The sequence below is a fragment of the Xenopus tropicalis genome, chromosome 4 (genome assembly GCF_000004195.4).
Source record: "Xenopus tropicalis strain Nigerian chromosome 4, UCB_Xtro_10.0, whole genome shotgun sequence".
In the NCBI taxonomy this organism is placed as follows: Eukaryota; Metazoa; Chordata; class Amphibia; order Anura; family Pipidae; genus Xenopus; species Xenopus tropicalis.
Genome location: NC_030680.2, coordinates 31,423,694 through 31,437,295, shown reverse-complemented (window position 1 = coordinate 31,437,295; position 13,602 = coordinate 31,423,694). Strand labels below are relative to the sequence as shown.

At 39.8% G+C, this 13,602-nt stretch overlaps 1 protein-coding gene across 1 annotated transcript in view; it reads right to left on the bottom strand.

The window, feature by feature from the left end:
• slc25a22 overlaps positions 1–13,602 on the bottom strand; it is a 34,232-nt gene that overhangs the window by 14,593 nt on the left and 6,037 nt on the right. The window contains exons 2-5 of the mRNA XM_002937501.5: positions 4,824–4,925; positions 2,963–3,088; positions 715–770; positions 148–238 (exon numbers count right to left, since the gene is read on the bottom strand). Of these exons, the coding sequence (XP_002937547.2) occupies positions 148–238; positions 715–770; positions 2,963–3,088; positions 4,824–4,843 (293 nt within the window). The 5' untranslated portion in view covers positions 4,844–4,925. The remainder of the gene's footprint in view (positions 1–147; positions 239–714; positions 771–2,962; positions 3,089–4,823; positions 4,926–13,602) is intronic.

Here is a 13,602-nt window from a genome sequence, read left to right as displayed (position 1 = left end):
GTTTTGTCATCTTTATGTCATCACTGTACACTGTGGCAACTGATTATTGCAGTTTCTAGGTTCTAGCCAGTCAGTGTCCAAACTGCAAAGGTTCCAGCTACAACTCCCATGTACAAAGAAGGCATACATCCTTGGTGTAAAGCTTACCCATCTTTGGACAGAGCATGTCTGAAGAAGTCATTGGCTGCTAATTTAATAGCCTTCTCTGGTGTAACAAGAGTTAAATTCACAGCAGCACCTGTAAAGAGATTGCAAGAGAATTAGAATAACCCCTTTTGCCACATAATAGCACAGTGGCTGTTATGGGAGAGAGACAGAAGTTTCACACATTCAGTATTATTATTATTATTAACATTTATTTATAAAGCGCCAACATATTCTGCAGTGCTGTACAATAAGTGGGTTTATACATTGGACATACAGAGTAACATATAAAGCAATCAATAACCAATACAAGAGTATATGTGCATTAAAGAGTCTATAACTTTTGAGTGATTATAGTAGAGCTGCTCCATGCTATGTAATGATAAGCAGTGCAGAGGTTGATGCAGGACCTGAGGATGCCCCAGTACAAATGTTACAGTGAATATTATTACATGTTGATGAACAAATTTGTAACTACTGTATACAGAATATTGCCCTCTCTTTAAACATGGAGATAATGTTGGCTTATTGCATTTGATACTTACATTTCTATATCAGACCTTCACCTACCTCTATACATGCCAAAGTATCCTTCAGAACGGATGGTTTTAATGAGGCAATCAGACCTGCAGAAACAAAATTAGCAGACAAGGTTTTGTAAGTGATTTACTGCAGTGAATACCAAGGTGGGGATTTAAAACACAGCTGTGGGTATGCCATACACGGGCAGATTTCAGCTGCCAATTCTGGTCCTTCAGACTGACTCAGCAGCTTATTTGCCTGCGTTCGGGCACCGCCGACAGGCCTCCCTGACCGACATCTGTCCTAAAATTGGCTAGAACTCGATTGTGCAGGTTTTATTTTCCATCGGATCAGAGACCGCATTGGCTTGGTGATGCAGTCCCAGATCCGTTGTAGTCTGATATTGCCCACCTTTAGATGGCCATATCAGGGAAAAGATCCACTCGCTTGGTGACCTTATCTCACTTGGAATCTTATATTCTCAGGAAATGATTAATTCCTTTGGAAATAACTGAAGGAAACTATTTTTAACATGCCAGTACCAGAGGATCTCCCTGTAAGCCCTAGCTCTAGTGGTCCTCATAATGGGAAAATTCCCGTCAGCTTTCTTATTTCCACCATAAGCTATTATAACCTTTGTACTAACTGCACTGGCATTTGTTCTGACAATAGGCCCTAGATGTCAGATTCTGCGACAGGCCCTAGGTGGCTTTGCATGACACAAGTGGGAAAAACCTACAGGTATATGACTCACAGAAGGACTCACCTTCCCTATATATAATAGTATAGTATGGAGGCACGTTCAGCTTGACTGATGCTTATTCCATACACTAATATAAAAAGTTACCGTCCAGTGATCACAAAACTGATGGTTCTGCTGTTCATATGGTGGATTCAGTTCCACTTAGGCGTAATTGCAGGTAGGCAGACCAGGAATGCTCTGTACTCTACCAAAAAGCTTTGGACTTTATATTTTCAAGACAAAAACACAGAACACTAATATTGCTAATGATCTTAATTATAAATCAGGCATTATTTTTCCCTATATATTATTGTCTAATGAACCACAATCTTCTGCCCTTGACCTTGAAATCATTGCAATCCTATCTAGCCTGCTGCTACAGAGATTCTTAGAAAATAAAGGGTGCTGACTCCAGACTAGAATTCTGCTATCTTATGTTTTTCCTCTTTTTGCAGATTCAGCAGTAATTGGTTTCAGCATCAGATGACTTGTCCTTTCTAACCACAATAACACTGCAGAGGACACTGTCTGAGAGACATGCAAGGTACCTATAGAGTTCCTTTTTGTCCCACACAGTCACAATGCAGCTGGAATTCTGCATTAATATGTCAGTAATCTATAATACTATAGGGCTCCGCAAGTGCAGAGCAAAGGACAGATTCTAGCACAAATTGCCATGGTTTTCCCTCTCACAATGCAACATTTTTCTCAGAATTTCAGCGTCATTGCAGTCGCAAAGGGGCAATTCTCTCCTGCCAAACAGAGCTTACAATTTATGTTTGGGGCCTATGGCATAGAAAGGGGAAATGCCATGAATACGATAAGGCAACACAGTTGTTGTAAGCTGTAAACTGTAATTCAGTGCTCCCAGATCCATAATCCTACCTAAATAGGTGGTGTAGTAACGGACTGTGGATTTTTTCGCTTATTAAAAAAGGGACTTCCCATGTATAATAGATGTGTAGTTCAAGATTAATTCCAAGCAAGCAACCTACATCCCTATGACTATTTAGCCACTTGATGCTGATGCTATGAATGTGATTAACCATTTATTCCCCAAAGAAACCCAAATAGCTAGTCACATTCATGATATTTTTACAAACACAAATATGTACATAAATACCTTTCACTGGACAACATAATCTAATGGCAGACAAAGCATTATGATTGCTACAATCCTCCCAAGAAAGGAGGCAATAAAAACACTGGCAGTTATTTCCCATTCTACTAAAAGGGAATCATACTGTCTGTGGCACCTCATATTAGATATTGTAAGGAACTAATGTCTTCCATGTTGCTATACAGTGCCATAGGCAGCCTAGTCCTTATAAGTAGAATGGGAAGTGACTTATAGCAACTACAAGTAATTTGATTAATGAGGTTCTACCAGTGAGTGCCGAGGCAAGCAGTGAGTTTATAATAAAGCACCCAAATTGGCCAGGCATGTGGCCTTCCAAGTGGCCATTGGTGTAGGCTAGTGAAGTGGTTTTTTTTTAGCTTTTTTTTTTTTAACTCCTAACCCCACGTGCAAGTTCCATATGTGTTGCTACTTACATGCTGGTATACATTCTCTGCCCATTTTGCTGATTTTGTAACCGAGTCTTGGCCAAGTCGATAGGAAAAACACAGGTTACACCAATCAGTCCAGCTATACCTCCATTTATAAGCTTGGCGGGCAAACTGCAGAAAGAATATGAGAAAGAATCCAGTGAACACTTTTCAGAGACACACAGAAACCACAGCTCGACAGGTGAAGCCAAGAGACTACAACTCTTTCTGTTGAGCTTCCATGGAGACGTGGGAGGTGTGAGAATCATTTCTCTCCATGCCCATCAGCAACTGATAGCACAAAATCTTTCCCAGCCCACACACTTATGTTTCTCTGGATCTTCTAATAGTGTATGCAGCATAAAGAACTGAGGCTTTCTCACACTGACTAATATATTACAGTAACTGGGGGCAATCCTGTTACTGACACTGCAACAATTAAAGGGGAGGATTTCACGTTTCCTATTAACCTGAGGTCAGTGCTACCACATAAAGGGCAATATGCGAGGTGATGTGATAACATGCTCAAGCCTGACACATGCAATCAGTTCAGCCTATTATGCTGCTCCATTCGGTGCAAATATGTCTCTTCCTTCTGCCACCATACAGATTGTCAAACTGGCTTGCAAATATATTTTTTAGAAAATGTTATAAAATTGTATTGACGAGTAATATATTTTAGTGATTTCATGTAATGCCAGTATGTCTTAGTTAGTACTACTCTCAGCTGGCATTCCCATCATTTTAATTATAATAATATTTTAAAATTGATTTCCATTTTCTCTGTAATAATAAAACAGTACCTTGTACGTGATCCCAACTAAGATATAATTACTCCTTATTGGGGGCAGAACAGCTCTATTGGGTTTATTTAATGGTTAAATTATTCCCTTTTCTCTGTAATAATAAAACAGTACCTTGTACGTGATCCCAACTAAGATATAATTACCCCTTATTGGGGGCAGAACAGTCCTATTGGGTTTATTTAATGGTTAAATGATTCCCTTTTCTCTGTAATAATAAAACAGTACCTTGTACGTGATCCCAACTAAGATATAATTACCCCTTATTGGGGCAGAACAGCCCTATTGGGTTTATTTAATGGTTAAATGATTCCCTTTTCTCTGTAATAATAAAACAGTACCTGTACGTGATCCCAACTAAGATATAATTACTCCTTATTGGAGGCAAAACAATCCTACTGAGTTGATTTTTAATGGACAATGTATGGAAATTACAGAAAGACCCCTAACCCATAAAAACCTCTGAGCATTCTGCATAACAGGTCCCATACTTATAGCAGATAAGGGTTGTTTTGCATAAGCAAGAATTAATGGGGAACAGGTCCACTCGCTTGAGAATATATTCTCCTGTTCTAATTAGCATGCCTGTGCAAACACTGAATGCCCCCCCAAATAAAAAATTGTAAGCTAATTAAAAGGTGCTCTTTGGGCTTCTGTTCTTTAATGTGACTGTTATTCCCAGACACAGCTGACATTAATTCAAACTAAAGCCTGGTCTTGGTTTTATTGCCTTTAAAAGGGACAATACAGTTCAGCAAAACTTTTAAACATGGTATCTAGCAAGTTTCACTTCGTAATTGTTTTCTAGTTTAAAACAAATTGTCCTTCACAGCTTAAAGATAAAGGCAGAACCTTTGGTTAAATACAGGTAACCCACACAGTGACCCTTGGAGCCTGTCCAAACCAAACGCAGAATACAGCTGCCTCGAGGTGACATTGGGGGCTGCCCATCTTACCGCAAGCTGATAGAACAGTACAAACAGGGCTTTTGGCCTGTAAATTCATTGCACATTAACTCTTACATATTACTATACATACCACCCCATACATTCCCTGTCACTCACCTGATTTGTTTATCAGCCATTTAATTAGGACCTAACCCAGATAAAAACCACAGCTCCGTCCTCCAGTGCAATCAGTGTACGTTCTGTCTGGCCTTGCAGCTCCTATAGAAGGAAAAAGGAAAATTCATGCGCAATAGAACACATGCCTCTTATCCCGCTATCTGTATTACCTGAAGACTTTGCACAAGTGCTGCCATGAAAGAAAAGCCATATATAGAATTTTCCCTGATATAAACAGCAGGTTAACACCTTTGGATCCAAACATTTACAGAGGCCATTAAAATAAGCTTTAAAAGCCACAAAAACATAGTTGCATTATTTCTAAGCACAATACCTATTTCTTAATCTGCCCATGGACATAAATAACCCATAGTTATTGAAAAAGAATTACACTCTGTAACCTCTGTTGAAAAAGCTGTGGCATTAAGCATGTTATCTAAGGCAGCTGGGCCATTTTATGGCGAAGTTCTTAGATAGTACACAGCAACCAAGGAAATGGGCTTTGAATATTTCATACACATGGCATAGCAACATTGCAACTAGTTTGCCCTAAAACATCTGAAATAATCATTTTGCCCTACGTGAAGGCAGAATTTCCTGTGCTCCATTTTAGTGCCAAAGCTCAGCCCATGTCCCACCACCTCCACTCACACTCTGCCTGTTGCCAATAGTGTAGTGTAATAAAGGAATTTCTTAGATTTCTGAAACACAATGACAGCAACACACTTTTGTACTGTGTAAAAATGAGTATTACTGATTTATATATGATTTTGTATTTCAAAGCCTAAAAGTAGTAAAACACCAATATGGTTTAATTAGTGGTAATGCCATTTGAAAATACCACCATCTGTAATGAGAGATCTCTGTGGGCACAGACCATTCTGTGAGTCAGTTCCAGCACAGGCACCCACCCCCTCTTGCTTACACAGTTACATCATTAATTTGGGTTGAAAAAAGACAATTCTCCATTACATTCAACCCTTCTGTGAGATCCCTAAAATGATTTGCTGATTTTGTTGAAACATAAATATAGAAAGACCTGAATTATCAAATGAGGTACAAATTAGACCATCCAGTTAAACATCATGAAATGCCCCCTGTTTGCCCAAAGTCCACCCACTTGGGCATCTAAACTAAAGAGGGCCCACCTGGCCAGTAAATGTAACTGGTAAAAGTACCACTATCACCCAACCACTGTCCGTCTACCACTAAGAGACTGGAGGCTGTTCCCCTTCATATATCCTATATTATACATATATCCTATATTAAACACATTAATCTAGCTTTTTTTCTAGTAAAAGGTCAGCATATCTGAGTAGGAGAAATGTCAATTTACATTAGAGTATATAAGACCTGAGGACAGATAAGGGAGTGACAGATTGTAGTCATGCAAGTGGTTGTTAGTTAATCATGACAGTGCCACAGATACACTACATACACTTATACCCAAATAACACTGGGTTTACTAAACTTTCTTTTCAGCTGAGCCAGATTAAATGTGTATGTCATCTTTGCAACCCAATAACTGGTTTACAATTTGTTATGCACCTTTGTTTGATCTGGAGGTGGGCATAGACAGTACTGTTTCTATTTTTGCTGATGACACTAAATTGTGCAAAACTTTAAGTTCCATGCAGGATGCTGCTGCTTTGCAGAGCGATTTGACAAAATTGGAAAACTGGGCAGCAAACTGGAAAATGCGGTTCAATGTTGATAAGTGCAAAGTTATGCATTTTGGTAGAAATAATATAAACGCGAACTATCTACTGAATGGTAGTGTGTTTCCTTAATGGAGAAGGGTCTAGGGGTTTTTGTAGATAACAAGTTGTCTAATTCCAGGCAGTGTCATTCTGTGGCTACTAAAGCAAATAAAGTGCTGTCTTGTATAAAAAAGGGCATTGACTCAAGGGATGAAAACATAATTTTGCCCCTTTATAGGTCCCTGGTAAGGCCTCACCTTGAGTATGCAGTGCAGTTTTGGGCTCCAGTCCTTAAGAAGGATATTAATGAGCTGGAGAGAGTGCAGAGACGTGCAACTAAACTGGTTAAGGGGATGGAAGATTTAAACTATGAGGTTAGACTGTCGAGGTTGGGGTTGTTTTCTCTGGAAAAGAGGTGCTTGCGAGGGAACATGATTATTCTGTACAAGTACATTAGAGGGGATTATAGGCAGATGGGGGATGTTCTTTTTTCCCACAAAAACAATCAACGCACCAGAGGTCACCCCTTTAAATTAGAGGAACGGAGCTTCCATTTTAAGCAGCGTAGGGGTTTTTTCACGGTGAGGGCAGTGAGGTTGGGGAATGCCCTTCCTAGAGATGTGGTAATGGCAGATTCTGTTAATGCCTTTAAGAGGGGCCTGGATGAGTTCTTGAACAATCAGAATATCCAAGGCTATTGTGATACTAATATCTACAGTTAGTACTAGTGGTTGTATATATAGTTTATGTATGTGAGTATATAGATTGGTAGGTGTGGGTTGTGTGTGCTGGGTTTACTTGGATGGGTTGAACTTGATGGACTCTGGTCTTTTTTCAACCCTATGTAACTATGTAACTATCTCTACTATCTAATATCAACTGGGTAAAGGAGACCAATGAGATTCAGCCCATTACAGTATGGAAACACATTTTTGGGCCTCTGCCCATAGGTAGAGGATCCTGAGTTCATAGATTGTGCTGTAAATACCAACTTGTGCTTGGCAAATTAGCCAACTGCTGCTGAGAACAACTGCTCCCAGCAGCCTTAAGGTGGCCATACATGTACGTCGCCAATCGAGCGGATCTTCTCCCGATATCCCCACCTACGGGTGGGCGATATCAGGCAAATGTAGGCTAATTCGATTGTTTGGCCCTGGGGTCCCGATCCAACTAAATCTTTTAACCTGCTGGATCGATATCTGGCCAATTTCAGGGCAGATATCAGGCATGCCCATCATTGCTGCCCCTACACGGGCCGATAAGATATCGGTAGCTACAATCGGCCTGTGTATGGCCACCTTTAGCCGACTTAGCTTAAATTGTAACAAATGTAATGCCATAATGATAATGACAGATGCAGACAAAAAGGAGCAAGCACATGAGGGATACACCAAGTGCCAAACTGATACCAAGCTGTGACAAGAACAGACAAGAAAAGGACAAACATTACAGAAGTGGGTGAAAGAAAAAGCAAAGAGAGCTGTAACTCAAGGGCAGACAGAATACACATGGAAGAGGTACCTTGATTAAGTGCTGCACACCAAAGGACCAAGGACACAAAATACACACAGATTAAGTGTCCAATGTAAAAGCCAAATAAAGCAAAAATAAAAATGCCTGGAATTTTAAACAGAGACTTAAAAAGGGGTCTCTCGATTTTTGTGTATTATAGTTGGCAAAAGGTCTCTTATTTCTATTGATTAAGCTGCTTTGTGGTTTCTAAAGTCACTGAAAATAGAAAACGGGCAACGGCTGAATACCAAGCTGAATCCAAACCCTAATTTGTATATTTAGAAAAGGGGAAAATTATATCACTTTAAAAAAAAAATTGCCACACTGAGGTGTCTAATGACATAGGTTCTTGTCACCAACAGGGTTTTTGACAGAGATAATTACTGGATTCAGTGCACTGATACCTTTCCATTAAAATTTAAGTAGCCCCTCATATTTAAATATGGAAAAAAGTCCACGTAGAAACACAAAAAAAATTTGTTTTGAACCAACTAAAGGGGCATTTAAATTTTAACAAACACCTATTTATATCAGTGCACTAGCCCATAGCAACCAACCAATCAGACAATCATGCTTCCCTTATGGGAGCCGCTGCTCTTGCTGTACCTGTTACAAAAAACACACCTAGGCAGGCAAAACACCTGCTATTTGCATATTAAACCTCATCAGGGTTATGTAATAAAATGTACTAAGTTTGCCCAGTAGCTGTAAGCCGTAGCAACCAATCAGCAGGTAGAATTTACTGGTCACCTGTTTAAAAGCAAACATCTTATTGACTGCCTTGGGTTGCTGCCACTTGGCAAACTTATTGCCTTTTATCACATACCGGGGCATGTATTTTACCCAGGGTCAGACTGGTCCTCCGGGGAAAAAACCCGGTGGGCCTCGGGGCCAGACCCAACCCTTCCCAGCACTCCCCCCGGCTGACCGTTCCTAACCTGATGCGTAAACTTGTGTGCAAGTGCAATGGGGGGGGGGGGGGTTGGGGAGGCTCGGCAGGACTTAAGGGGTGTGGGGGACGCGGTGGACCCTGCACCACCCAGTCCGACCCTGATTTTACCACAAAAAACTAGGGTTGCCACATTTTCTGCCCTATTAAAACATAGAACTGTGAATAAAGTGACACTGTTTATATTTATTTTGAGCTTTGCACACCCCAAATGAGTAGGTGTATTAATTATCCCTCTGTGTTATGTTACTAGCACTATATAAAGGCATAAGTAAATATATGTATTATGTTATTCATTCTCATCCCCGAAAACATGTTGCCTGTCTTATAATTCCCTGATACTGCTGCTTATCACATATTTAATTGAGAAAAATGTCTCTTTAATCCACTGCATATACAAAGGAATCAGTGCTGGCTGCAGGCTTTCTGTGCACTCTCACATCCAGACACATGCCAGGAGGTGGGAAGTGTCAGGCTGCAATCTCATTGGCTCTTTCATTGTTAAGGCGGGAGGAAAAAGGGAGGATAGAAGGGAGTGATGCTGATTGGTTGATTAATGGCCTTAAGGGGCAGGGCCAGTGTCCAACAGGTTGCTTTGATTAAAAAGCTCTGTGTGTGGAACCTCTGCTGTGTAATTAACCCCTTCTGTGCCTACTATCAGTTTGCAGACTAGTGATGGATTTTTAGCAGGCTGTGTCAGGATATTGCCCAACTGAAAACATTTCATCACTGAAATCTTCAGAGGCTGTTCCACGTGTTACATGGCTGGCTGCCTCTGTGTGATGGTTCCTCTTAACTCAGTAACACTAGGAGCATTGTACAAATGAACATTCACATTGATTTAAGTGGTTTTTAAAGATTTGTTTCTTCAGTCCACCAGCTGGACACAGGGTATGGCAAAGCTACTGTATCTGTAGCCAAAATGGGCACAAATATAGTGGCTAATACAGATACTGCTCAGCTGCCAGATCAGTCTCTATCAGCTTGTTGGGTTGATGACTGCTTGATCATAATCTGCATTATTTAGTTGGTTGGGTCCCACACACTGAATTTGGTTTAAACTGGCAAGAACTGACAGAATTTTTTGACACAGTCCAACTAACCTCGGCATAGTATGTTACACTGGGCCCACAGCCAATCACAAGCAGCATATTAAATTATTTTACACATGGCTGGCATTTTTCGGGCCTGGTTGGTAAAAATGATGCTTGATCACAAAGTTCTGAATAGTGAAGAAAAGTAAATATACAGGGAAGATGGTATTGTTCGACAGAAAAGGTTTCAATACTACTCATAGCCTTTGATAGAAAATGCATTTCTTCATAAATGTCTCCCTACATCTTGTTATTGATCATTAATGCTGCTTACATATGGGGTTCTAACTTCCTGCTCAGTATTGTAATCTAAACAGGTCACAAATTCCTTGTCTAATAAACAGTATATTAGTATATACAGTATATTCGCCACTCAGTCAGTATGCGTGTTTCATATTTATTTGGGGAAAATAAACTGCTTTTTAATAATTTTGTCACCCCAGATATGCCAATAGGCTGTGTAATTCATCTGTTGGTTCTGGAGTTATTATTTAAAGGCACAATAAAATCCTACTATTTGTGTAGATCTCAAAAATGTCAAGATAACTCACTTTATGGCTATACAGACTATAGACGTCCCAGACTTGACTGCTACTGAGCAGAAGGCTGAAATACTTTCACTATAGGACACTGAGCTATTAAATATATAAATGATATGAATGTATTTAGAGCAAGGGATTAAGAGACAAAAGAGAGCGCTTGGAACTGTCACAACGTGAGACACTGTATAAACAGGATATACCTGTATTCTGGCAAATCTGCAGCGCCACTCATATTACTGTTGGATCACAAGGAATAAAATATTTATACTTTATAAAGAACGTTTCTGTGGCCAATGAGGAAAAGGGGAGGGCATCACACTGCAGCAGAAGCAGAATTTACAAGAAGGTATAAACGTTTTTTTTTTTTGTTCCCAGCATCCTTTGCTGGGAGTACTTAATAGCTGGGCTTGCAAATTAGATTTACCTGCTGTTGATCTATATAGATGAATCTGGTTAAGTACATATTACCACTCTGTCACTTAAATTAGATGTACTGGATACATAATACATCACTTAGCTTGTAGATAGTTGCTCTGAATTTCAGACTGCTTTAGAAACCTAGTGTGTGGCAGCCTACACCCAATGAAGGTAACATTAAAGCTATAGAGCAGGCATATACAGAGTATAGCACGCCATTTACTAAGGATGAATATATGTAAAGGTCAAATGTGTTTTATCCTGTCAAGTTTTATTCTTTTATAATAAAAAATAGTGATGTTTTAGGAAACAGGTGTGGAATTTTTTAGGAAACAAAGGTTTATTCATGCAGTGCATCTCATAATATAACACTTCCATCACCTTTTGACACTCAGCAGGTTATAAATATGGGGAAACAGAGAATAAGAATATACCATTATAGTAATAAAAAATGAAACCCCTCTGTTACTTATCTGCGCTCTAGGCCATTAATATATATTTTAACTTACACTCTAAAAGGATGCTGAACATATTATCGGGTATTGGGTGGGGCCGATCTCCCCTCTGTCTAGACTCGGACTTGATGCTAGGAGATAGTTTCTATGGAAACCTGCTCACACTACATCTGGTACCCAAGGGATTCACACGTCTCCCAATGAAGTACTGGCACAGAAAATGACGGAGCATTACCCTGCATGCATAAAGTGCTGCTATGGTACACACGGTCCTACCAATTTGTTATGAGAAGAAGGAGGTGCACCCAGATGCACTGTAGCTTCTATTGTCATTGAGTACCCAGTAATAGTCTTTGGCTGCCAGGAAGGCAGAAGTGTGGATTAATTACTTATTGCAGGAACATACTGTATGGCCCAGGTCCCTAGGGGAGGATAAAAATACACATGCCTTCTGCCTGATGCCGGAGCGTTGATATCTTCTGCCCTGTGATTGGTAGATCTGATCCCTGCTAAAGCAGCGCAGTGTGACAATATGACACTAATTTTTCACTAGAGACAAATGTGACTCATCAACAAATACATTCTGTCAGTGCTGCTCTGCTTCTGCTGGAGATGGAAGCGTAACTAGCTATGTTTTATAGCTCTGCATACATACATGCAGGTCATTCATACATGCACAAGAATCAAAAAGCTTTTAATATTGTAGAAAAGCATTAACACAGTCTTTTGATTAAGCATCTTTCCTGGGCAGCTCTTATCTTGGTCAGACAAGATAGCAAGGCATATGGCAGCAACATCTGGTAGTTTTGAGTTTCCAGTAAGGGAACCTTCACAAACAGCAGTCAGATCTCCGGCTGCTCCCTAACACTTATTAATTTCCCTCAAATAGAGTATGAAATATGGAGGACTGAATTATTGTGTGTACAGAACATTAGCTGCTATATTAATGGCCTAGGGCATCATATTATCCGTTGAACCAAGCACCAATTTTAGCTACTAGATTGTTCTACAGAGAATGTCACAGCAGAGGGAAGCAATATGGCTGCTCCAACTCAATAATGCAAATGGAGGGAATAATGTATGGGATTTTCCCAGTGCACAGTCTTTCCAAACATACAGTGTTAATTGGTACAATGGGCCTGGGAATAATTAATTAATACTGCTAACAGCGGGTAAGATTGGACAGTCATTTTTTTTTCCTCCATTTGCACAAAAAATATCTTATAGTTCTCCAAAAAACGTAAAGTGAATGTTACATGATATTATACAATTCAGCACATCTCTGGTTTGACTAATGTTGGCAGTCTCATAATTCAAACTATAATGGATTTTACTTGTCCTTTTCTTCCTCTGAAACAGTCTTTCATCCTGAGGTTTTTCAGCCCTTTAGGTTGTAAGAATATTTCTATTACATCTGTACCTTTCATCTTTCCCGCAGCTACACTATTTCATTGTGCCAGCCATTCTTTGTACATCCGTTCTTTATTTATGTGTTCCAGGGGATCTGGTGTCCAGAGATGAACAAAGCACTCTGGGATCTCAATTATCTCCATGTCTATTTTTAATGCACAGTAACATTAACATGGTCCAAAGTCAGGGGGGTGCCAATAACCAGTTCTGAGGGGGGTTGTGCTGAACCAACACATTGCATTAATATAAGTCACTGCTCTCTGCTATACAGATATATATATTTGCATGATTTGTATTACGGCATGTCTCATATTGTCCCCATATTGGTTAAAGGTAGGGTTTTCACAGAACTGTCTGATTATATATAATCCTGAACTAGGGATTGGGGGCTGCTGCACCTGCAGAAAGCCTGGGTCTACCATCTGATAGTGAAAACATGTATAAATCAAAGATATCCAACCTGCAGCCCTCCAGATGTTAACTACAATTCCCAGCAGGCCTTTACAGCATTCAGCTCACATCAGGGTGTGGGAATTTGTAGTTCAATGACATTACATCCTTGATGTTTTTTATGAGAATATAGTATACAGTATATATAAGTCTTACACAATAAAATGTACCTTTGACCTTTATCTATACCCCACCAAGAAGCCTCTCTGATCCTGGAGTCCAGGGGGAATAACCATTCTGTCTTACTGAA